Source organism: Priapulus caudatus, unplaced genomic scaffold (assembly GCF_000485595.1).
Source record: "Priapulus caudatus unplaced genomic scaffold, Priapulus_caudatus-5.0.1 Scaffold1343, whole genome shotgun sequence".
In the NCBI taxonomy this organism is placed as follows: domain Eukaryota; kingdom Metazoa; phylum Priapulida; class Priapulimorpha; order Priapulimorphida; family Priapulidae; genus Priapulus; species Priapulus caudatus.
The window spans coordinates 6,474-32,425 of NW_014578404.1; the positions used below are offsets into that span (position 1 = coordinate 6,474).

At 41.1% G+C, this 25,952-nt stretch overlaps 3 protein-coding genes across 3 annotated transcripts in view; 1 reads left to right on the forward strand and 2 right to left on the reverse strand.

Moving 5' to 3' along the window:
* The window catches only part of LOC106816307 (uridine 5'-monophosphate synthase-like), a gene marked incomplete at its 3' end in the record, with an annotated part of 12,520 nt that extends 3,689 nt beyond the window's left edge, over positions 1-8,831 (reverse strand). Inside the window, exon 1 of the mRNA XM_014820887.1 lies at positions 8,681-8,831. Within this exon, the coding sequence (XP_014676373.1) occupies positions 8,681-8,827 (147 nt within the window). The remainder of the gene's footprint in view (positions 1-8,680) is intronic.
* A 220-nt stretch (positions 8,832-9,051) lies between these two features.
* On the forward strand, positions 9,052-14,964 carry LOC106816311 (ER membrane protein complex subunit 10-like). Its single transcript, XM_014820890.1, has 7 exons — positions 9,052-9,219; positions 12,070-12,127; positions 12,681-12,790; positions 13,029-13,109; positions 13,279-13,460; positions 13,663-13,756; positions 13,984-14,964. Exons 1-7 carry the CDS (start codon positions 9,121-9,123, stop codon positions 14,068-14,070), a joined length of 711 nt encoding a protein of 236 aa, XP_014676376.1. The 5' UTR covers positions 9,052-9,120; the 3' UTR covers positions 14,071-14,964.
* Positions 14,965-21,608: 6,644 nt separating this feature from the next.
* LOC106816308 (actin cytoskeleton-regulatory complex protein PAN1-like) overlaps positions 21,609-25,952 on the reverse strand; it is a 12,013-nt gene continuing 7,669 nt past the window's right edge. The window contains exons 7-12 of the mRNA XM_014820888.1: positions 25,784-25,908; positions 25,184-25,295; positions 24,668-24,934; positions 23,999-24,161; positions 23,464-23,593; positions 21,609-23,281 (exon numbers count right to left, since the gene is read on the reverse strand). Coding sequence (XP_014676374.1) covers positions 23,240-23,281; positions 23,464-23,593; positions 23,999-24,161; positions 24,668-24,934; positions 25,184-25,295; positions 25,784-25,908 — 839 coding nt within the window. The 3' untranslated portion in view covers positions 21,609-23,239. The remainder of the gene's footprint in view (positions 23,282-23,463; positions 23,594-23,998; positions 24,162-24,667; positions 24,935-25,183; positions 25,296-25,783; positions 25,909-25,952) is intronic.

Here is a 25,952-nt window from a genome sequence, read left to right on the forward strand (position 1 = left end):
CTCACTCGAAGGGAATTCACGATTTAATCTTACAGTCAATTAAATTACCTCCGCACTGAAATAAATTTGTTTCCTGAATGCCACACACAATACGTTACTATAAAAAAACAAGTGCCGCGGAGCGACAGCGCTCATCTAACGGTCTACTGCGGTGACTCTGTGGCTGGTAGTGGTGAGATTCTAGATAAACCCTGTTAGTCCCAAATGTGTTAATACACGCCGAAACAGTGAGAATTGCACAGGGATTTGGTATTCGGAACCTTCTCAAGGAATGTTCGGTTGGGATCGTTATGAAAGTTGCCCACTGAGATGGCGCCGGTTGACGTTTAAGTGTCTTCAGATTAAAGATGCGAAGCTTCCCATCAGTTACGTATAGTTTAGCAACAACTATTTGGCAGACAGAATAGCGGTAAGCAATTCATCCATTTTACCTACGCAAGCCTAACAGGCTGCAATAGAGAGCTGCCACCTGATAACCAATTAACGCAGTGGAAAAAAACCTACACAGTACTGCACCACATGCTAACTGCAGGTGGGCCCTGGCGTGCGCATACGTTACATTCAACATAACTGACAGTACAGATGCAATAGAAATTATCGATATTTAAGAGCATAAAACCTTCTTCCAACCAATTTGCTTTTGAAATTTCACATGTGACATTTGTATGTCTCACTACATCCAGGCATGTTTAGATTCTACTTAGCAAAACCCCGGCAGTCAAATTCTTTTCTAACAGGACAGGTAACACAAATCAATGTTAACTCTCCTCTTATGAGGGTCAAAAGGTTATCCGACACTTACTTTTTCGGCATTGTCTAGCAGAAGTGTAATTTCATGGTCCTTTCATAAAGACCATTTAAAATGCTTAGGTACGCTGAAACAAAAAAGTTTTTCTCAATTCGCGCTACTCGGCGTTCCGTCAGACATGTTCCTTCAGAATGTTCTTAAAATATCATGCCCTGTGCCCATTGACCTTTGACCTGTAACTCCAATTTCGCACATGATGGCTTTTCCGTTACCATGATGCCTATACACCTTGCGACTATCACGAGCCTAGGTCGAGCCGTTTAGACTTGTTGCCGCATTCTGCCATTTCTCCCTATACCTTAAGTTTTAAGGAGCTGAATGTCCCCCTTATTTTACACCTTCTTGCCTTTGACCTTTTGACCCAGCGTTCCGATCATTCCCAATCGTTTTGACGATTTCCCCCCCCCCCGATGTGCCAATATCGTGACCGTACGTCGGCGGATTAAGATTTGTGTCCAAAACTGTTGACGGGTACGGTCACGGACGGACGTCATGCGATGTATACAAGCCTGGCATCTGACATGTTTTCAAGATGAGCAAAAACAAGGAGATTAAAAGTCTTATTTATATTCTTGATTAAAGATAGAGCGCAGTGTTTCTTGCTACCTGGACAATTTTCATTAGTTAGAAGGATTTTGCCTCGTGCCTGTTGAATATTAGGTTTTCACATCGCTACATGATTTCACGTCTCGGTTTAGAGATTCTAAAATCACAACTGAAGGAATGGCCAAAGGAATCATATCATAAACCCACTCGCTTGTTAGCTATTATATCATATTAATTATTCTTGTGTAGTTGTTTCTATAAGGCAGACTGCACCTCTCTGTGCCAAGAAAAGGTTCTGTCCGCTTAATGAACTCCAGGCCTTGAACATGTAGATTGAGTGGGTCATGAGCCATTCAATCTCACCTTTGGGGAAATCTCCAAGATAGGACATGTAGTATGGATTTACCCTTTTTTCCAATTCTATACTTACAGTATTTTGCACTCAGTAATAAGGAAATAGATCAATTTCATGGCCAGTGACGTTCCATGGTAAGTGGTTAGAGTGATGTAACCTCTATTAGCGCTCATGAGGTCTATGTCCCCCAGGGTTTTTACTTGCGAAACCCGTACGCCTGGTAACTTATTTGATTATGGCTTAGGGTTTAGCGGTTAGGATAGGGGTAGGCGACTCCTAGATCATTAGTGGGAGTAGGGCCGAGGTACGAGATCCAGCATATTAGATAAGTACCGGTACGTTCCTGGATTATACGAACCGTACACAGGCGTACGTTCCGGCAGTTACCCCCGGGGACATAGACCCTTCAGCCAGCACCCACGTAATCATTTAGTGAATACCCTAGTCAATGTGCAATGTGGGCACCGATTATAACTACGACTAGTAGCCTAGATATCCCGTTAGCAGGATTTCTGTTTCAACTAAATCTAACATATACAACAGGCCTCCAGCTCATACAACAAGATTCAACAACTAGTGTTGAGAATTATCTATGGTCTATGTTATCAAACTATCATACTTTGCGAAATAAAACGAATAAAAACACTTGAAGAACAAGCGCGCATACTGTCTTCTAAAAATTTTCTTATAGGACTAGTGCTATCTAAATCTTCATCAGCCATTATTTGATAAAAAATTCATTTGTGACTGCCTGTCAGTCACACGACACGTGCTTGACCAGTGCAACGTAGCCTAATGCCCTCAGACTCAGTGCTTGCCCGGCGTTTCTACGTGCCGTTATTGCTTCTAGTACTATATGCCCGGCTACAGCTTGCTGCAGCGCTACGCTAGCTAGCACCTATTCGTAGCTAGCTAAGCTAGCGGCCCTGCGGCAACTGTACGCGGGTTATAGTACTTATTAATAGAGGATACGTCGGCCGTCGGCTCTTCATATAAATTGATATTTTAATGTTAAACCTTACGTCACAAATTTTGGGTGTGAAGCATCACCACGAAGATCAAAGTACACAGGTGATTCTATGCCGCTTTTTAAATAAATAGGAGCCATATGATGCTGAACATCATATAAAGTTAGGAATCAAGTCCATCCAAACTTATGCCTTTGGCGCCATATTTGTACACTGTAGGCGCGAACTTTTCATCAACACGGATATCAAAACAAATCTTATAATGATACTTTTTGCCATTAAGAACAGTACAATTTTGATAATATTAAATTTAAGAAATTAAGTAATAAAAAAGAAAAAATATGAATAATAATAGAAAGTTCTCTAAATATATATAGTTTAATAATTAAACTTTTATAATTTATATTTACTTGTTCAGCTGCTGCCTTACAAATTATCGCATAAACCAGCATGGCCGCTCCATCAGCTTTCTAGTAAAAAAACTTGAATAAGATTGGTACGGCTTACACACTCTAGAGAAATGCTAATTCAAACAAAACGTACTTAACGACGGTTCTTTATATGAAAATGCAAGTTTGCCAGTGTGTTTACACTTTTTACTTTTTGTGCCCACAAAAGCTGGCGATGTAGTTCGGTACTGGTTAGTCGCCATACGGCGGCAAATCCACTATTAGGCCACCTTCATGGTTCACGAAGTGATGCACAGATTTCTGTGTATCATCAAACTGGATCTGCACCAGACTTTCCGTTATAATTTTTTCATCAAAGAATGACTGCTAAAAACCCTTAACCCTAACCCTAAAGTCATAAAGTAATAACCTTAGCTTAGGATATCACGAGTGCCTGTAGGGTTAGGTTAGGGTCCTATATCAGTAGAGTGCGGCCAACTCAGGGATTTGACTCACATATGTTTGTATTCAATGGATCACACCATGCCGCTTAAGTACGTGCCCTCTGGCTCGTATGATACTGCTGTACAATGGACGTCCGTAAGTAATTAATTAGACAAATCAGGCTTCAATAAATCAAAATTTACAGAGATTATAGTAAGATATGGTGTCTATGTGTATCTAGATTTCTATAGAAATGTAACTCAAATCGTTCGCGCGCATTATGATAGTTTAATTCGATACACTTTCTTACCGCCCATAGCCGTGCCGATATATTAACCTGTGCGGAATACGCGCGTAAGATACTTTGCCTAATTAATTAAACCACTCGCGCTTCAATAAACTCAAGACATCTACAGAGAGTCATAGGATAACACGGTTTATGATGGTATTCTAGATTCTTAGAAAAGTAACTCAAATCGTTCGACGCATAATAATAGCTTAATTGTACACTTTCTTTAAGTTAAACACAAGCAGCTCTGAGTCATTTTGAAGAAATAATGACAACTGTAATTTTACAAGATAAATGCGTTACACTCTTCCACTCGCTCGAGCTGCCTAAAATTTGTGCCTTTGCAGTTTCTAGGAAATCTAGATACACATAGACCACATGTCTTAGCTATAATCTCTTGTAAATTTTTGAGTTTTAATTGAAGCAGATAGTCTAATTTAATTACTACGGACCCTGTAACAGCATATCCATACAGCGCTGTACTTATAGGCGCAGCGGCTGTGCTGGATCAATTTGGAAACAGATATGCGCTCCAGCCGATCACGTGACGATTTTTTCCGACTTGTCATGGCGCAACTCTCTGTATACCAGGACCCTAGAGTATAGCACGTATAGCCTGGGTTAAGGTAATTTAGGGCTTAGAGGTATGGTTAGGAGTTTTTGCATTCATTCCGAATAATCGGGAATACGTCTGCTGACATCAGTTGAGTGATACACAGAAATCTTTGTGCATCACTTCGTAGAATACCTAACGGTGCCATAAAGCTGGAGTTGCCCATCGCCTACTAACTAAGTTTTAGACTGAATATTTTTTTACTTCTAACTTCTACCATAATCTTAGTTCTAGTTTCTACTTTTAAGTATAATATTAAATAATAATATTAATAAATTAATATTCTAAGATAATATCTACTATAATAGCAACTTTATTCTTCTTATTTACTTCAAACCTACCTTCGCATTACGTTGTAAAGTTCCTATACAACTGACTAGTCCACGTTTAAGGAAGCAATAAACGTCCATGGGGCTATACGTAGCCATTGGGGTTACAGCCCTAGGCAACTATAGACGAAAGGTCGATAGACCGAAGGCCCGATAAGACGAAGGTTTTACTTCGATACGCAGTGGCTACATCTCAAATCACTCGCTGAGCTAGGCTACGCATACTGGACATCCAGTATGCCGTATTCGAACCGTGTGAAATATGACCGGCACATCCACGCAAATGTCATTATAATTATAAATTATATGATGCCACTATTAACCATATTATATGGCCCTAACCCTTACCCTAACTCTTAACCCTAACCTTTGCAAACATGGTTCAGGTTCCTATCGCGACCTTTCGGTCTATAGGGCTGCCCCAGCAGCTCGATGTAGAAGCTTGGGCTAAAGCCATGGTAGTTAGCTTTTTTTAGCGAATGGCACTGAGGGTGCGTCACATTCACAGCCAGAGTTTTTTTTGCAGCCCTCAGTGCGTTCTATTTACGTCCCATTCGGCCTATTAGTATGTTACTGGGACGGCGACCGCCCATTTTACGTGGTCATCCGAGCCACGGGAGATTCTACAGTCATCCAAATGTTGAAGAGGCCAGCGTTTCTTACACCTTGAGGAAAATTCACTGCCCGGCCGTGGTGTGCAGCCCCTATGTGTTTTAGGCCTAATTACGTCTATGTTGTACATTGTAAATTACAAACTTGAATCTCTTATCAATGTAGTCCGATGTCTTCTCTGATCCATTGCCCACATGACGATTTGTGGTAAATTTGTTCGTGGGCTAGTGAAACCAAATCTACCAATAAAATCAGTTCGGTGTGGGCATTGCGTCTCAGCGAAAACCATACACAAATTAAGTTTAAATCTACAAAAAAATGCCTGGTGTAGGCATTGCCTCAGGGAATACTAACACCAAACCATACCAATCACAAAAATCGCTGGTGTGGGCATTGAGTCAGAAGAAACTCTGCACGTCACACTATACATCTGATTCCATGTGGAATGCTGACTAGTAATAAGTAGTATAATATTTAGAGAATTTACCACAATTCCTACAATGATCAATGCATAGGTACCTAAGGGTAGTGCAGTAGTGTAAACTGTCCACAGTGGAGAATACCAGTGACCCTGTGAACTGTAGCATATAGTATGATTTAGTTCTAGTACTATATAGATAGTTAACATAGAAATTGTTTGACTACAGTAAAACAATGCAAGTGAAAGGTCTATACCAACTAGCTGACAGGGGATGGCAATTATATGGTAATCAAGTTCTCAGCCGGATTTACAGCACTGGTGGTGAAAGTAGCTTTCTCTTAATATTCTAAGTATATATACTATATAGAACTTATTCTTCTTATACTTCACCTACTTCTACTTGTAAGTTCTATACACTGGACAGTCCGTAAGGAATAAACGTCCAGGGCTATAGCTAGCCATGGGGTTACAGCCCTAGGCTATAGACCGAAGGTCCGATAGACCGAAGGCCCGATAGACCGAAGGTTTATTCGAATACGCAGTGGCTACTCGTCCGGAATCGGTCGCTTAGCCTCCAGGCTACGCATCTGGACATCCACTGATGCCGTATTCGAACGTGAATATGCCGCACATCCACCAATGTCATTATAATTATAAATTATATGATGCCACTATAAACCATATATATGCCCTAACCCTTACCCTAACTCTAACCCTAACCCTTTGCAACATTCGGTCTATCGGACCTTCGGTCTATAGGGCTGCCCCCAGCCATGGTGTGTGACATAGCTTGGGTAAAGCCAGGTAGTTGGCCTTTTTTAGCCGAATGGCACTGAGGGTGGTCACATTCACAGCCAGAGTTTTTTTGCGCCCTCAGTGGTTCTTTTACGTCCCCATTGGCCTTAGTATTACTGGAGACGGGACCGCCATTTTACGTGGTCATCCGAGCCACGGGAGATTCACAGTCTCCAATGTTGAGAGCCAGGTTTTTACACCTTGAGAAAATTCACTGCCCCGGCCGTGGTGTGCGTCCTATGTAGTTTAGGCCTAATTACGTCTATGTTGTAACTTGTAATTTACAAACTTGAATCTCATCAATGTAGTCCGAGTTTCCTCTGATCATTGCCCACACTGACGATTTGTGGTAAATTTGTTGTGGGCTAGTGAAACCAAATCTACCATAAATCGTTGGTGTTGGGATTGGTCAGGAAAAACCAACACAAAAATGTTAAAATCTACAAAAAATCGCTGGTGTAGGCATTGCTCAGGGAATACTAACACCAAACCAACCAATCACCAGAAATCGCTGGTGTGGGCATTGGTCAGAAGAAACTCTGACTACACTTACCTATTCCATGGGATGCTGTGTAATAAGTAATATAATATAGAGATTTACCACAAGTTCCTACATGTCATAGCCATAGGTACTAAGGTAGTATTGTGCCCAACTGTTGACGGACGGACGGACGGACGATCATGCGATTCTACAAGCTGCATCTGACTATGTCAGATGAGCTAAAAACAAGAGATAAAAGTCTTATTATATCTTGATTAAAAGTAGAGCGCAGTGTTTCTTGCTACCTGGACAATTTCATTAGTTTAGGAGGAATTTTTGCCTCGTGCCTGTTTGAAGCTATCGTAGGTTTTCACATCGTACAGATTCAGTTCGGTTTAGAGGAATTTTCACACACATTCACGGCATACTGAAGGAATGCAAAGGAATCATATCATAATATACTTCCACTTTCGCTATGTTTCAGCTACTTATATCATATTAAATATACTGTCTGTAGTTGTTTTACTATAGATGGGCAGACTGCCATTTCATCTAGTCATCTGTGCCAAGAAAGGTTCTGTCGCTAATGAACTCCCAGCCTTGAACATGTAATGAGTGGTATGAGCATCACATCTCCACCTTGGAATCTCCAAGATAGACATGTAGTATGGATTTACCTTTCCAATCATTACTGTGACAGTATTTTGCACTCAGTAATAAGGAAATAGATCAATTTCATGAGCAGTGAACGCTCTCATGGTAAGTGTTAGAGTGATGTAACCTCTATTAGCGCTCATAGGGTCTATGTCCCCCAGGGTACTGCCGAAACGTACCCTGGTAACTATTTGATATGGTTAGGGTTAGGGTTAGGGTTAGGGAGTAGGCCTAGGCGACTCCCTAGACTCATTAGTGGAGTAGGCGAGGTACGGTCCAGCATATTAGATAGTACCAGGGTACGTTCCGGTATACCGAACCGTACACAGGGTACGTTCCGGCAGTACCCTGGGGGACATAGACCCTCTCAGCTCTATTAGCCACCCAGTAAATCATTTAGTGAAATACCCTAGTCAATGTGCAATGTGGGCACCGATTATAACTACGACTAGTAGCCCTGATTCCCGTTAGCAGGATTCTGTCAACTAATCTAACATTAACAACAGGCTCAGCAACAACAAGATTCAACAACAGTGTTGAGAATTATCTATGGCTATGTATCAAACTATCATACTTTGCGAAATAAAACAAATAAAAACACTTGAAGAACAAGCACGCATGTCTTCTAAAAATTCTTATAGACTAGTGCTATTTAAATCTTTCATTCCACTACTGCTATTTATTTGTAATTATTATTATATAACATGCATTCATTGTGACTGCTGTCAGTCACACCGACACTGTGACAGTGACAGTGCAACTGTAGCCTAACTGCTCAGACTCAGTGCTTGCCCGGCGTTTCTACGTGGCCGTTAGCTCTAGTACTATAGCCCGCGTACAGTTGCCGCAGGCGCTAGCTAGCTAGCACCTATTCTAGCTAGCTAGCTAGCGGCATGCGGCAACTGTACGCGGGTTATAGTACTAGAGCTACGTCGCCGTCGGCTCATAAATTGATATTGTTAACGTTAAACCTTACGAGCAATTTTGGGTGTGAGACAATCACACGAAGATCAAAGTACACAGGTGATTCTATGCCGCTTTTTAAAATAAAAGAGCCGAATTTGATGGCTTGAACATCATATAAAGTTAGGATCAAGTCATCCAAACTTATGCTTGGCGCCATTTTGTACACTGTAGGCCGAACTTTTCATCACACGGATATCAAAACAACTTATAATGTACTTTTGCATTAAGAAATCAGTACAATTTGTAATATAAATTTAAGAAAATTAAGTAAAAAAAAAAAAATATGGAAATAATAGAAAGTTCTCTAATATATATAGTTTATAATAAATTTTAATAATTTATATTTTTTTCAGCTGCTGCCTCAAATTATCCGATAACCAGCATGGCCGCCCTCCCATCGCTTTCTAGTAAAAAAACTTGATAAGATTGGTCGGCTACACACTCTAGAGAATGCTAATTCAAACAAACGTCTTAAGACGGTTCTTTATTGAAATGAAGTTTGCAGTGTGTTTACACTTTTTACTTTTTGTTGCAGCAAAAGCTGGCGATGTAAGTGGTAGTAGTAGTCGCTACGGCCGCAAATCCAATTTAGGCACCTTAGGTATCACGAAGTGATGCCACAGATTTCTGGTATCATCAACTGAATGCAACAGACTTTCCGTATAATTTTTCATCAAAGAATGTGCAAAAACCCTAACCCTAACCCTAAGTCATAAAGTATAACCTTAGGCTTAGGTATCACGAAGTGTGTTAGGGTTAGGGTGGGTCCCTATATACAGAGAGTTGCGGCCAACTCAGGATTTGACTCATGTTGTTTCCAAATGGATCACCACCTGCCGCTTAAGTACAGCGCTGTATGGATACGCTTACAATGCGTCCGCTAGTAATTAATTAGACTAATCAGGCTTCAATAAACTCAAAATTTACAGAGATTATAGCTAAGAATGTGTCTATGTGTATCTAGATTTCTTAGAAATGGTAACTCAAATCGTTTGCGCGCCATTATGATAGTTTTAATTCTACACTTTCTTACCGCCCATACCGCGTGCGTATATTAACCTGTGCGATACCGCGCGTAGATACTTTGCCTAATTAATTAAAACCACTCGCCGCCTTCAATAAACGTCAAGAATCACAGAGATCATAGATAACACGTGTTTATATGTATTCTAGATTCTAGAAAAGTAACTCAAATGTTCGCGCATATAATAGCTTAATTGTACACCTTTCTTAGTGTAAACACAGCAGCTAGTCATTTTGGAGAGAATAATGACAACTGTTAATTTACAAGATAAATGCGTTCCACTCTCCACTCGCTCGCAGCTTGCTAAAATGTGCTTTGCAGTTTCTAGAAATCTAGATACACATAGACACATGTCTTAGCTTATAATCTCTGTAAATTTTGAGTTTATTGAAGCCGAATTAGTCTAATTAATTACTACGGACCATTGTTACAGCATATCCATACAGCGCTGTACTTATAAGCGCAGCGGTTGTGGATCAATTTGGAAAAACACATGCCGTCCACGATCACGGTGACCGATTTTTTCCGACTTGTCATGGCGCAACTCTCTGTATACAGGGACCCAAGGTTAGTGGTTAGGGTTAGGATTAGGGCTAAGGTTAGGGTTAGGAGTTTTTTGCATCATTCCTTGATATTACGGAAAAGTCTGCTGCATCATGTTGATGATACACAGAAATCTGTGCATCACTTCGTGATACCTAAGGTGCCTAAAGTGGAGTTGCACCGTCGCCTACTAACTAAGTTTAGACTGAATATTTTTTACTTCCAACTTCTAACCCTAACTTAAGTTCTAGTTCTACTTCTAAGTATAATATTAATAATAATATTAATAATTAATATTCTAAGTATATATACTATATAGAACTTATTCTTCTTATACTTCACCTACTTCTATCTTGTAAAGTTCTATACCTGGACAGTCCGTTAAGGAATAAACGTCCAGGGCTATAGCGCTAGCCATGGGGTTACAGCCCTAGGCCATATAGACGAAGGTCCGATAGACCGAAGGCCCGATAGACGAAGGTTTATTCGAATACGCAGTGGCTACTCGTCGGAATCAGTCGCTTAGCTCCAGGCTACGCATCTGGACATCCACTGATGCCGTATTCGACGTGAAATATGCCCGCACTTCCACCAATGTCATTATAATTATAAATTATATGATGCCACTATAAACCATATTATATGCCCTAACCCTTACCCTTAACTTCTAACCCTAACCCTTTGCACATTCGGTCTATCGGACCTTCGGTCTATAGGCTGCCCCCAGCCATGGTGTGCTGAACATAGCTTGGTAAAGCCACGGAGTAGTTTAGCTTTTTTTAGGCGAATGGCACTGAGGGTGGTCACATTCACAGCCAGAGTTTTTTTGCGCCCTCAGTGGTTCTTTTACGTCCCATTGGCCTTAGTATTTACTGGAGACGGGACCGCCCATTTTACGTGGTCATCCCGAGCCACGGGAGATTCACAGTCTCCAATGTGAGAGCCAGCGTTTTTAACACCTTGAGAAAATTCACTGCCCGGCCGTGGTGTGCGCCCTATGTAGTTTAGGCCTACATTACGTCTATGTTGTTAACTTGTAATTACAACTTGAATCTTCATCAATGTAGTCCGAGTTTCCTCTGATCCATTGCCCACACTGACGATTTGTGGTAAATTGTTGTGGGCTAGTGAAACCAAATCTACCATAAATCGTTCGGTGTTGGGATTGGTCTCAGGAAAAACCAACACAAAAATGTTAAATCTACAAAAAATCGCTGGGTGTAGGCATTGCCTCAGGCGTGAATACTAACACCAAACCAACCAATACCAGAGAAATCGCTGGTGTGGGCATTGGTCAGAAGAAACTGCTGATACACTTACCTATTCCATGGGATGCTGTGTAATAAGTAATATAATATAGAGATTTACCACAAGTTCCTACATGTCATAGCCATAGGTACTAAGGTAGTGCAGTAGTGTAAACTTCCACAGTGGAGAATACAGTGACCCTGTGAATGTAGCATATAGGTAGATTTAGTCTAGTACTATTAGTAGTAGTAACTAGGAATTTTGACTACAGTACAATGCAGTGAAAGGTATACCAACTACTGACCAGGGATGGCAATATAGGTAATCAGTCTCAGCGGTACAGCTGAGTGGTGAAAGTAGGCCTATGTAAAATACCAAGCAAGCATATAATCCATTATAAGGGATAATACACTAGTAATCTGTCAGAGGTTTTCGGTTTTTCTCATTCATCGTGTTAAAATTATTTGATCATGAAAGAAATAGTTTCGTTAAATAATTGAACTCAAATATAACTGAAAATTATTTTGTAAAAAGATGAAATAGTCACGTTTAATTTTTCATAAACTAGGTGATTTTTTTTCCAGTTTGACTCTGATTTTGATGGTGGATATACATTATCAGTGGAACATGCATTTGGTGCAGGTATTCAGTTATATAATTCTATTCTAGCAACAAGTGTTGTTTAAATAGTTCACATTCAATCTACACATTCAATGAGAATAACTACATAGTTGTAAAATATGAAATGAGTGTATATGCACATTTGAGCTTCTTGCAGACAGGCAAACGTGTTTCGGAGATGATTTAAATAAACGCTGTTTCAGGATGCAAAATTAACGGGAGTCCGGAGTCAAATACTCCCTGATTTACTGTCGGACTCCCTGATTTGACATATGCAGGAGTCCGTGTGACTCTCTGAAAATTCTGTCATGTTACTAACTACATATGTAGTTCGTTCCAAGAGTACGGCCTCACGGAATTACCGTATTTTTTCAGCTAATGTCCAAAGAAAATTTGGCAGACGTGCAACAGCATGAATCTTAAAAATAAACCTATGCGGTATTGTTAATATTTTGAATTTTGAATCTCAGACTGCGGACTCCCTCATTTTGCTGCGGACTCCCTCTTTTTGAGGGTAGGGAATCCGTTGGACTCCCGTGTTCAAAAGTTAATTTCTACCCCTGCTGTTTAACAGGTGGCGAGTTCTCATCGCGAGGAACAGTGACAGTCAAGTCAGTGAAGTCTGGCTTTGCTGTATTCACACAAGACCGGCCACTCAACCATGAAGAGATAGAGAAGCTTCGTGTAAGTTGGAAGAGTTCATCACCTCTTAACACACTACAAGACCTTATAAAATGTTCCTGTATATTTCTGCACGAGCTCATTGTTTATCCTAGCGTAATATTTATCTTTCTCAGTATGTTCATTCAAATCACATATGGTAGCCTGTCGTTAAATGAGGGTAATTTCACAAGTTAGTTTACGGAGTACAGAATCGCAGCATGTGCAGTAACGTGATATGATTTTATTCGTGGAAAAATAGCATGCGGCCGAGTCGGATGGTTTCTACATGATCCGCATTCCCACAAAGCCTGAGCTGTATGTGTCTACATTTATAAAAGCAGTAAGTATTATGTATGCAACGTGAATACAATTTTGACTGACCAAGTCATTGCATTTAAACATGTAATTTTGAATAAATTTTCTTTTAATTTGAGGAATGAAATTTCTTTGTGTCCGTCGCATGTGTTTTAATCTATCATGAATCATTTGTCTTTTTATGGTCTTTTCAGTGTTCCCTGTATGAGTCGGAACTTTCTGATGTGATACGTATTCACCTGGACCAAACGGGTGATGTGATTGGAGTGTCGCTAACAACAGTGCCTGCTCTGTGTCAGGGACTTGAGCCCCCAGACTCAAATTTGACAAATTTTAACACGTCGGTAGAAGTAGCACAGACTGTCACCGGGCCAACGTAAGTTGTAACACTGGTCACGAAAAGATGGTAATGCAGCTATACAATATATATATAGCAAGCTACAATGTACCTATGAAACCTAATTGCGATTGTCACTGATGCATAATGTGCATCGCCATATTAAAAATTTTGCATGGTAGAGTCTGTTTTTGTATAATTGTTGGTCCCTAAATTGTTCCCTTTTCTCGTTGTCGTCTAGGCCAGACACGTCTACGTATCTTCAGAAAATGGCGAAGGATAAGGAGCAGAAGGTGGCCGGGGAACAAGACAACCGGTCGTTCTTTGCCAAATACGTGAGTATCGTTAATTTTCGATATTCACTCTCCAAAAATTGCACATGTAAATCGAAAAGTATATGATGAAAACACACAGATCTTTGTAAGTTACGTCTCTTGTTTTCATGGCAGGAGGACAACCATAGCTATTAGTGGGTGATATGCTCTGTTAGGTCTGTAGGTTTTGCAATTGTTTGAATGCATTAGAAATACAATGAACTTTACATGGCTTATGTCTTTTTCAGTGGATGTACATTGTGCCCGTGGTCGTCTTCATGCTAATAACAAGTGCATCGGATCAAGGGAGCGGTGGTGGTGGCGGTGCAAGATGATGAGCTCTCCTCCTTTGCGTTTTTTTTTCCGAATGGCAAGCATACCGAGCGAACGTGACACCTCGTGGAAAGAAACCATCATTCGGTACTGGATTAATCTTAGCACATTGGTGCTAATTGATTCAGGGCAAAATTTATTAAGGCAGCACCTCGTCTGTATTACAAATCCGCACACTTCTGTGCGTGCGTGACGTTGAGTGGAGTCGCACGATGTGAAGAGATTGGGATAACAGCTTCGTAGCAAATGTATATAGAGTATATTTACCACTAATTTAAAGTAATTTACTTGTTCACATAAACACACTGTTGTGTAGAGTGTAACATTGCTACCACATTGTTTCCTAAGATGTACGTGTGCTCTCTTTATGTCCAAAGTGAAACGCTGCCTTTTATTTGTATGTGTGATTGCTTCAGGAGTGATTGCTTAAATGGTACAATTCCTTGTTTGTGGTTCTTGTTGTAACCATTCATAATTTTAAAGATAGCAGTGCAGTGACTGTGTGTTAAACTGCAGGAACGTTATTTAAAAAAAAACATGCATCATGACTTGCTGCTGCTAGTTTTTACCCTCTAATATTAAACATAATTATAACTAAATGATAACCTTTGACCTGTGAGAGATAGTGCTAATAATTCAGACTGATGAGTACAGTTGAGACCAACACTCGTTAAGCAGTTTACCTTCCATATAATGTCATCATGCAGCAACTTGTTTGTCAGTAAGCAAGGACAGTATCAAATAAACTGTTCAACATGTATATGCTCTTTTCATGTAGCTTCTGCTCTGATAAATCATTGTTTTTCCTTGCGCATTTCCTATCAAATATGATTGCTTGGCAGTAGCTTCAATGTATTACAATTTTGTACAATAAATTCTGTTTTCATCATTAATAATTATTGTGTAAGTATATATTCATATATATATGTCAACATTGCAGCTCTTACGTGCCACATGCATAACACGTTTACAAAAAGGATGGTGCTGATACTTTAGTATAGTGGAAAAGAAATATTGGCTCGCGTTTTAGTAGGAAACTTGAAGAGAAAGGGAAAGGGGGAAAAGAGAAGGAGGGTGATGTTAGAGGGTACTGACAGGATGAGAGGAAGGGTGCAGAAGAGGTAGGAAAGAGTGCAGTGCAGAAAGTTTAACTTTCCTGTATTCTCTATCTTCTATCCCTTATCTTCCTAACTCTAGCGCTTTCCTTTATTGTGTCCTCCCTCTCCTCTCTCCCTGCCATGCACCCCATGCACGTCTCTATAAACAAACCATTGGGGGTTTACTTTCTACTCGATAGATGGCGTAGGTAACACTCACGTCGCAGTCACGTCGTAGTTCATGAAGAAGTTATTCTGCTGACTGATTAAAATTTGTGTAATTTAACTGTAAATTGTTTTTAAAAAATATAATGGGCAGAAGATCAGGAGGCGGAGGATTTGGAAGAAGAGCACCTGCTCGTCCAGCACCAACCAGGTATAATCGAGTGTGTCCTCCCAACGATTTTTTGGTTTTCGGTAAATATTGAACACTGTCACTGTGATGATGTAATCTGCGCATGTTCAATGATGTTTAATTCGCCTGTCGCACATGCAATCATCATACATCATTACATATCATGATCTAACCTCATAATACGTCTAATCTATATAGTATTACTGTAGCGGCCGCGCGTAATTTCACGTATCTCCTCCGAAACCGCCGTAAGGAATGTGCCCATTTTCTTCTTACCGGGGGGGGGGGGTCCAATGATGAATGTGGCGAAGACGATGCGCTATGTAACTAGGGTGGCCCTGCAGTTATAGGCTTATTGTCTATGGTTTCATTCTCCTTAGCCCCGCGCACTGCGCAGACAATTTCCCTTCACGCTCTATAACTCGACCCTAATTGACTAGCGCTACCAAACTTGGTTATACTTACAAGCTTGGGCGAGAAGGTGAGCAGCGTACCAAACCAGATCACTGCGACCTTTATTTGAAACTTTATTGACCTTGATCATATTTCCCTTCGCTCTTTAACTTCGCCTTATATTGACTACGCGCTCCAAAACTTGGTATACTTGCTCATCTTGGGGAGAAGGTGAGCAGCGTACCAAAACCAGGTCACTGCGACCTTTATTTGACTTTACTTTGATCATATTTTCTTTCCGCTCTCTACATCGGCCCCTAATTGACGCTAACCGACAAACCAGGTACTACGATCTTTATTGGCCTTGACCTTAACCTTGATCATATTCCCTTCCGCTCTCTTAACTCGGCCCTAATTGACCTAGCGTTACAAACTTGGTATACCTTACACATCTTGGGAGAAGGTGACACGTACAAACCAGCTCACTGCGACCTTTATTTGACCTTTACCTTGACCTTGATCATATTTCCTTCCGCTCTCTTAAATCGGCCCCTAATTGACCTAGCGCTACCAAACTTGTCAACTTACACATCTTGGGGAGAAGGTGAGCGCGTACCAAAACAGGTCACTGCGACTTTATTGGACCCTTTACCTTGACCTTGACTATATTTCCCTTCCGCTCTCTAACTGCCCCTAATTGACCTACCGTACCAAAACAGGTCACTACGACCCAGTGTTCGAAATTCACGGTCGGCCCGTCGGCCCGCCGCGACAGTTTTCGATGCCCGGGCCTACAGCTTCTTGATACAACAGGCCCGCTGATCCTACAGCTATTTGATCACGAAAACTCGAAAACTGAAAAACTGTTACCTGTAGAAATCTGTTCATGCATATTACTTCCAGGGTATTTATTGAAAACTAATCCGTGATAAACCGTGACATACATGTAACAAGGCCACTGCATGTTATTGACTGCCCCAGTGCAATCAAACGTGCGTGGATGTTCGACGCACAGGTCCTGAATCCAGTGCAGCGTTGGCATCCAAAAATCGATAAGAAGTGGTGAGCTTACTTTTGCCCCAGTGGGTTAGGAACCTTACACATTGGGTTGGCCAGGTTTTTACGTGCACGGGTCGTGCAGCACGCTCACTAGCTGTTCGCGCGCTAGGTTGTGAGGAGTAAATTCTCACATCCCCGCGCTTTCACGTTTGGATGTAACAATAAAGTATCACTGGTAGTTAACAAACGATCAGTATACTGTTTTAAATAATATTAAGAAGATTTAATTGTTAATATATCATGTTTGAATTATACAGTAAATAATAATAATTGTCTAAAGTTTTAACACACATAGTCACTGTAGCTGCAAAGCACGTCGTCGTGGATTACTTACTAGTCATGCAACAGCAGTACAGCCGCGCACCACTCAGTTTAACGTGTCATATTGTTTTTAACGTTTGAAAAACTATATACATTTTATACAAGGGTGTAGCTAAATAAAGACTTCCTAGTAAGAGCTTGTATGTCTACAGAATACATTTACTTTGGACACACTCAACACTCGACGGAATTCTCCAGTGCCCATCAAAATTTACAGTAGTAAATTTACATAATTTTTCCTTTTCCACCAAAAGTGTTGCTAGTTGTAAGCTATTGGATACCCTGAAATGGCTCTGATGTCATCTCAGAGCTTATAATTTAAAAAATTTCTGGGGGCATGCCCCAGACCTCATAGAAGTCCATGTGTACGCGACTACCAGTCTGTCTCTCTGCTGTCAAAGTGGAGAGCGTAGTTCAAGGAGCTACATATAACACCCGATGTGGCGTTTCCTTAATTGTGAGCCCCCGGCAAAAAAGCATAAAACAGTCATCGACGATAGAAGAAAAACAGAGGGATTATGATTGGACATGATAATGACTAATAAACAGCAAAGGAAAAGAACATGATGCTGTTTATTACTGTAATTGTGCTCCAAAATTGGGGGCCTACAGCTTTGCTGGGGGCTGCAGCTTGAGAGCTATAGGCCCCAGCCTACAGCTTTTTCTGCTCAGTGGCAAACACTGCTACGACTTTATTTGCCTTTACCTTAACCTTGATCCAATTTCCCTCGCTCTATAACTCGGCCACATTTGACCTAGCGCTACCAAAACTTGGTATACTTACACATCTTGGGGAGAAGGTGTGTCGCGTACAAAAAACCAGGTCATTACGACCTTTATTGACTTTACCTGACCATTGCTCTATTTCCCTTCTGCTCTATAACTCGCCCCTAATTGACCTAGCGCTACCAACTTGCTATTAGTGATTCGAATGATCGATTATAAATCGAAATCGATCGATTTAAATTCGAAAATACGATCGGATATATCGAAAATGAGGAATGAGACAAAAGGCTTCACTAGAGCTCTTGGACTCGGGTTTAATGCTAATGCCGTTACTATTCACGGCAGTGCCGACTGGAACGCTCTTCAATAAAAAAAAAGGTCAAATAAACACAAAATGTAATTTACTACAAAGTCTCTGATGTTTCTCTACTCTATTTCACCATATAATCACCTGTAATCCGGTCAAATGCTCATTCTGCAACACACAAGTCACACCGCATGCGATCGCTCTGTGACAAAGGTTAGCGTTAGGTTAGATGGGTTGAGTTTAGGCTGGCCTATATAATCAGGTTCTCCCTCCGCCCCCTACGTTTGCGCAAACGGGGCCGCCGCTCCGTTTGGGAAAATCCCTGTTCAATCGTTGCGCCCGTTTAAAATACTTCCGCCCGATTAATTCCCACCACAATTAAGTTTGCCAGCGAGGAATCGCGCCAAAATTCCCATTCGCCAGGCCCCGGACGTGTATTTTTACCGTGCACGCATGCCTGCGAAATACACAAGCACAAACAGTCAACTGGTCCCCACCCGAACACTAATATGTACACGACTCGGCTATCTTATATTAGTTACAAGAACCGCCAATACCGTCTATGCGTGTGTGACACATTTTAGCACATCAATTATGACGTGTAAAAAAACTGCGCTCCCGCGGACCGCCTAAGTTTCCCCCCTCCCCCTTCCCGTCTCCCCCCCCTGTTTGAATTTATCTGGGGAGGAACCCTGATACCATATTTGTCCAATGGAGTCTAGTTTGTTTTTAAATCAGTTGAGCGTCAATCCGTGCCAACAATATGTTGGCAGTGCGTTCATGCATTCACACCCTTTGGCTTGAAGAAGTGCGTCCGCAACTGCAGCTGGATCATTTTTGAATAGTTTCAGGGATTACCCGCTGGTGGTTCCGGTCTGCCGCGGTGTGAAATCAATTGGTTGCTATTAATGTTTCTTTGTTCTGTTTAAAATTTGTAAGTTTCGCATCAGGTTCTCCCCTCACTGCGTCCTCGTTCCAGTGAATATAGACCTTAGCTAGGAATTTCGCGATGTCTTCTCTCGTATTTCAGGTTACGTTATATAGAGTGGAACTAGCTTGGTTGCCCTCCTTTGCATTTTCTTTATAACAGGTCTATTCTTTATTATATTTATAGTAGGAGTGAAGAAGCCTGCACACAGTACAATCTTAGGTTGGGGTGGTCTGAAATCGCGCTTACAGGATAAGGAAACACCTTTTATCTAGTAATTTGAAATGTTTTCTTGATCGATCTCAGTACTCCCATTGCTTGTTGTTCGCTCTGCTGCGTAACCTGTAGAGTGGGTTTGAGCTCACTATTTATCCATATGCCCAAGGTTTTTTTCTTCTAGTTGATTCACTAACACTCTCCTTGTCCCAGCCGACACGTCTTGCAGCTATACTCAAACTGTTCGTTATTTCCCCTAAAATCATCCGTTGCACTTCCGGACGTGAAACCTTTACATAGCCCAATTCCATGACATCATGCAGTCATTTTAGATATGCGCAGTCATGCAGTCTCGTTGTTGTCGTATAAGATTTCGAATTTTGTATCATCCGCGAAAATTTTCATATCACAAATCGCTATCTCCGGGATATGTTTACAACTATACCAGGACAGTAGTGGTCTAAGACGCTGTCCTGAGTAGTAGGCCGAAATGGGAACGTAGTCGAAATAGGTGTTAGCGCCGAAATGGGAGTAGGCAACTGGGATCGTTCACCAATCCTATTAAAGGCGATATTCAACCAGATTTTAGCTTTGCAGTGTGTGACCGTTCAATCCGGTCTTACGTGGCTGCTTTCTGAATTGCCCTACAGCGTCATCTGTTGCCTCACAAAGGCCCGCGTGCAGCCACGCCTAATGATGCACCAACCGCAGGCAACCAGGAATGACCGCAGATGGCAAACTGATCTCGCTGCTGTGCGTACGCAAGTTCTCTGCGTCGGCCACACGCTAGTGAGCGGCTGAAAAATTAAATCCCATATTATATCTTTGAAGAGAGGTAATCTCATTTATTAATCTTCCTGACCTCATACCGACATTAATTGTCAATAAGTCTTAGTAATATAATTTGCCAAATTATCAACTTGAGATGGCGGAACATTTTTGCCGTTAAGTACGTAAAATGTGTATTATTAATTGATTAAATCATGTCATGGAAATATGATAAATTTGTTGATGATTCTACAGAAAAATAAAACAAGAAAAGCCTATTTAGAGTTTTCAGCTCGCAAATCGGGAAATTATTCATGTCAAAACCGGATTATATTAACGGCACGTCGCCAACCGTACATGTTTCAAGGACACGCAATGACTGGCGGTGGATCTTCGGACCAGGCAGCAGTGGCGGCACCTGGTGGAAAGGAGCAACAGTATGGTAGCCAGCCACAGCAGCAGCAGTACCAACCTTGTCAACTAGAGATGAAGCAGTTCATGGATTGTACACAGACAGAGAACGACATCGCAATGTGCACAGGGTTTAATGAGGCCCTGAAGCAGTGCAAGCAATATTATGGTACTTAAAATGTTGTTTTGTTCTTTGTCCGTAGACGATTGGTTGTCAATACAGTTTGGAAATATTTCTTGCAACGTTTTCTGCACATTCTATGACCTGAATCAGTGAACGTTCATTGTGGAATCAATGACTAGATAAGGTGCCTCAGTTACCAATTTCTTACTGAACTTGTTTGGAATTTTTAAAATTTGTCTAGTCTAAAAATATCTCATTCTGTTTGTTAGTCAAGAAGATGTGATGCCGTGAGTAAATGTCTCTTGCATGCTTTTCTACAGCGGTTCAATGATGACTGGATCAATGATGACTGGATCAATGATGACTGGATCAATGATGACTGCAACTGGAATTAAGTAATAGCCAGTGTCGCCAGAACAGCCTTCTCGTCACGATAAATGGGACTGGGACAGAACAAGAAGAAAGACCCTGTAAATCTACCGAGCTACTGATTTCAATTCTATAGACTTTTAATTAAGTAAAACCTGCTAAAACAGCTAGACGTTTACTGCATTACTCGGGCTTGAATTTATAATATGTAATTTCTCTCCTGGGTTAACACTTAACATGCAGAGTTGGTTGGCATACGTTGGAGTATGTTACCTCTGCACTCGTCGTATCACTCTACTGTAGTAATAATGCTGACATGTTATGGAGTAGTGCTAGTAAAACATATTGCAAGTTAATTCTGTAGGATGTCGAGTTATCCTTACTGATCCTGATGGTGTGTTGTCATGTTATGTACTTTAGTTAACAAAGAAACGTACAACTAGGAAATAAAACACAGAATTCAGTGTTCAATAGATTGGCTGTCCATGTTGTCATTAACTACCTTTATTACAAAATTGGCATAATCCAGCTGCCAAATTTATTATTCTACACTTCATATTAAAAAAAGTTATCACATGTAACATGGTGCCATTTAGCTAGTTTTGATTTGCAGTCCCACTAAAAAAACTGCAGAGCGAAATTATATGCGCAGCCTGGTAAATAACAATGAGTTTCTGACAAAAACACTCATTTCCAATTGAGTTCCTCAATAACAATTCAACTAAAAACTGCATTTGAACTTGTCATAAATTTATGTTCCATGAGCATGATGGCCGGACTGCCTGACACTGACAGTAATACAAAACTACAACCCCCGTTTCGACGGCAGGGTGGCATTGTGAAGCCAAATGAATCCTTTCTCGCATTCTCACAAAAATCAATAACAGGCTTGCAAACGTTCGAGCCTGAGCTAATAGACAATCAACAGTAATAACTGGGCAATAACCTCACATAAAAAGGATTGCCATGTCTAACTAAAAAAGCTGCCTTTTTTATTATAGATTAGACTTGAATAATTAAACATCTAAACAAATTTCATCTTTTCATAATCTTGTAAGAAAATCGGCTGACGCAAAATTATGTCTGAAATAAATTACACGATAGTACGAAATCTCACAAAATCACATTGGTAATTTTACAATACGATTTTACACAGCAATAAATACTTCATAGACAATATTTCTCTATTTATGCTAAAACTTTCACATCCATCTACAAAGACTGAACCACCAGCTTGTTCGCTATTGGCTATAAATTGCTTTTTACAAATACTCTTTCCAAAAAGTGCTTGACCTAGATTTTTTTTTACAAAACTAAACTTTAAAAATAAATTCATGCTACTCAATGGCGCCTCAATAATAAAATCAACATTCTGCCTCTCTAGTATAATGTTCGTATAGTATCTTTCAAGCGCTCATTGCTCGACTTAACAAGGAAAAAATTGAACAATTCAGCTAGAGAATATTCATGCCCTTTCAAAATGCCTACCTCATATCATCTCGAGTGAAGGAATTGCCTAAATGTCTAAAAGTAACAGCCGTAAAGTGTACACAAATACCAAAGTGATCCACATAACAGCATACCACTATAGACTACTTGGCATTAACCAACTAGCCAAGTACGACAGCAACTACTATGTACATGATAGTATATAGATTTAACAACTAAAACTGAGCTTTACACGAAGAGTTACGACCATAATGTACGAATAAAACAATTAAAGTACCCCTATCAGCATTTCAAACGGCCTACCTACCTTGGGAACATTGTGATTTTTGATATTTTGACCTATTTTTCGCCAAAATTTGTCTCTGTGCACTTCTTCAGCACAGTTTCAGCTATCCAAATGATTCGTCTTACGTAGACTAGTCACAAGTTACATGACCCATAGCAAAAATGTGTCAAAATGATATACGAATACGTATAATGCAATTAGTCTGTGTGCGTACACGGACTGACATCGCTGGCATTGTTGCTATGGTAATGCAGCATCGACGTGAGATTGGGAGATATGTTGTTGAAGAAAGAAGACGTGTCACTAGGAAGCCACTATTGTCTTGTAGAATGGTTGTTAGGCTCCGTCGCTAACCAGCGAGCTCAGGTGGGCCGCTGTGCGGTAGATGGGCTTCGAAATCCCATCTGCAAAACGGCGACGATCTGAATGCATCTTCGAAAAACGTGAGATTTTATAATTCTTTACCGTTCCAAACGACCGGTCTCAAAGAATCTTCGTTGACAAATAATAGGTGAAGACGATTGGGTGCCTAATCAAAGAAGGATTTGTGCATTGATGTCTTCGATTTATCAGCTTACAAACTCACCAATGGTTCGATAATATGACTATTGTCAATGTTATCACCCTCTCTGTCACTCTGGTCCTCAGCATCTCTGCTCTCCTCCTCATCCTCTTCCTCCTCTAGAAGATTGACAGTTGATGGAGCTGCTTCAAGCCTGAAAATAATCATCATAGCTTTACTACGATGTGATAGGTGTACTATGACATCAATGCTACAATAGTGACACAGGCCGTGGCAATCTATACAATATATGACACACGTGCTCGGACATGAAACCATTCAATATAGTGACAAAGACTATGACATGAACCATACAATGTAGTTACACGTGCTAACTGCGAAGTCATGAAACATGACATGACACACGTCTCGGGACACGAAACGTAAAGAGTATATCACACACGTGCTAGGAAATAAACCATACAACGTGATTTCACACACCGGCTACAATACACAATAGACTCGCTGGACACACTATAGGTCACATCGTATGACACGAACACACATGCTGTGACACCACCCTCAGTTTATTCTAGCAGCCCGTCGGCAGATATCGTACATTTGCCTCGCCGTCTTTTTCTTCTTGCCGTTAGAGAAGAGGCGAGCCATGCGCATGAACATGCGCCGCGTAGGATTGTCCATGTACCGCAGCTTCTCACGGAACTCCGCCTCCTCATCCCGCTGCAGCGGCATCCCGTACGGGAACGCACTGACGCCGTCATCTGCACAAACATGCCGTCGCCGCCGGCAAATAAATTAAGTTATTTAGTCATTTTAGTACGCGAATTGAATATGTTACTTACTTACTGTTAAATTTAATGCTTGAATAAGTTTAGGTAATAAATAAAGAGTACGCAAATCGCATACGTTACTTACTTACTGTTAAATTCAATGCTTGAATAGGTTTAGATTATAATTAAGTTTAGAAAACGTTAAATGAATGTACAACTCGCTAACTTGTTATTGAATCGAATACTTGAAGATGAATTCAAACTAGTCAATTAAAACATAAGGTTTGAATATAAACACGAATGACGGAATCGACAATATGCTTCCCCATTACACATCAACGTGATTTCGCAACGCACGCCGAACGAGCTGATCCGTCTTCACCCATTTTCTACAGCCTACAAAGTTGATGTGCTGCATTTGTGATCATTTTATGTAAAAAGGTGCAATATAAATCAAATCAAATCAAATAAATAAATAAATACAAGGTCGTACTCACCGGTCACGGTGTCGTGGTTGAACAGAATTTCCACCTTTGGTTCGAGCTGGTCCGATATGAGGTAACCGGACACGTGATCGTTCTCCGTCGCTCTGTCCATCGACATCTGTCCGTCCGGACCGACACTCGCCGAGACGTTGACCGAGTGAGAGGACGGGATAGTGGAACTAGTGTGGGGCGGGCACGGGGCCGACCCGAGAGTGCGGGGAGAGTCCGACGATGGCGGCGGTGGCTTGAAGGAGCGTCTCGAACTGCGTGACCTGCCACCTAGGAACGAAAATTAGCGCATGAATTGCGCGCGATACGTGAACGTTCACACGTACCTTTGCTTCGGAAACCTTTCTTCCCTATCAAATGCTACCAAAGGATACCAAAGGTTGACTTTTCTCGCCATCAAATTGATCTTTGTTATTAACATTTCCCACAAACATATTATAAAGGATTCACAAAGATTTCACAAAGGAAGACTTCTTTGACAACTACGCGCATTACTAAAGAAAAATTGTCAAGGCTTACTGTCAGCAGCAGTGCTGCCCTCTAGTTGGTTCATGAATTCTTCGTTGCGTCTCAGCTCTCGTAAAAACTCCTGGTTCTGCATCATCAGTGCGACTCTTTCATCTTCCAGCATCTGTAAACGATGAAAACCTTGTGCTTCTAATTCTATACCACAAGCACAATGTGGGCACCTGGCTGGTAGCCGGAACGGTCTAAGGCTGATATTTTCATTTAAGATATCTGACTTTCTGCAATCGTGCAAAAACGGCAGACCAATTAAGAAATTGAATGTTAATTACCGATTAACAACAAGCAATGCTCAGTAATTTCACACTGGTAAGTGGTACCGAGTCAGGCTATACTCTCGAGTCAAGTAAGAGCAGTGTTGCACGCAATAGAAAAATAATCGCAATCCGATGAAAACTAGTTTAGTGAGTCGGCAAGACAAGGCGCAGTTTAGAATTCACAAAAAATTCACAATATAATAGAAACTAATAAAGTCATAAGAATATCTCACACATCGAGCAGCAAAGTAGGCGCAGTTTCCCAACGCTGCGCAAGACGGTGATTTTGGAGTACCCCCCCCCACCCCCACCCCCGCGCCGCGACCTTCAGACTGACCTGTTGCATCTCAAGGTCGTCTTCCTGCTGCGCCTGCGCCATTCGCCGCTGATTCTCCTGGATCTGTCGCTTCAGCATCGCTGTACTGAAGTCAGCCGCCGTGATCGACTGTACACAGATGCAGAGACGGCGTGAGAGAGGGAGAGAGAGGAAGAGGGAGGGAGGGAGG

What these genes read in the sequence shown, in the direction of transcription:
- LOC106816311 (XM_014820890.1), top strand. Translation starts at nt 9,121, where the DNA reads ATGCTAATTCAAACAAACGTCTTAAGACGGTTCTTTATTGAAATGAAG. An exon ending in GGAACATGCATTTGGTGCAG is followed by an intron (nt 12,128 to 12,680) that starts GTATTCAGTTAT and finishes GCTGTTTAACAG; the next exon opens with GTGGCGAGTTCTCATCGCGA. An exon ending in GGTCGTTCTTTGCCAAATAC is followed by an intron (nt 13,757 to 13,983) that starts GTGAGTATCGTT and finishes TGTCTTTTTCAG; the next exon opens with TGGATGTACATTGTGCCCGT.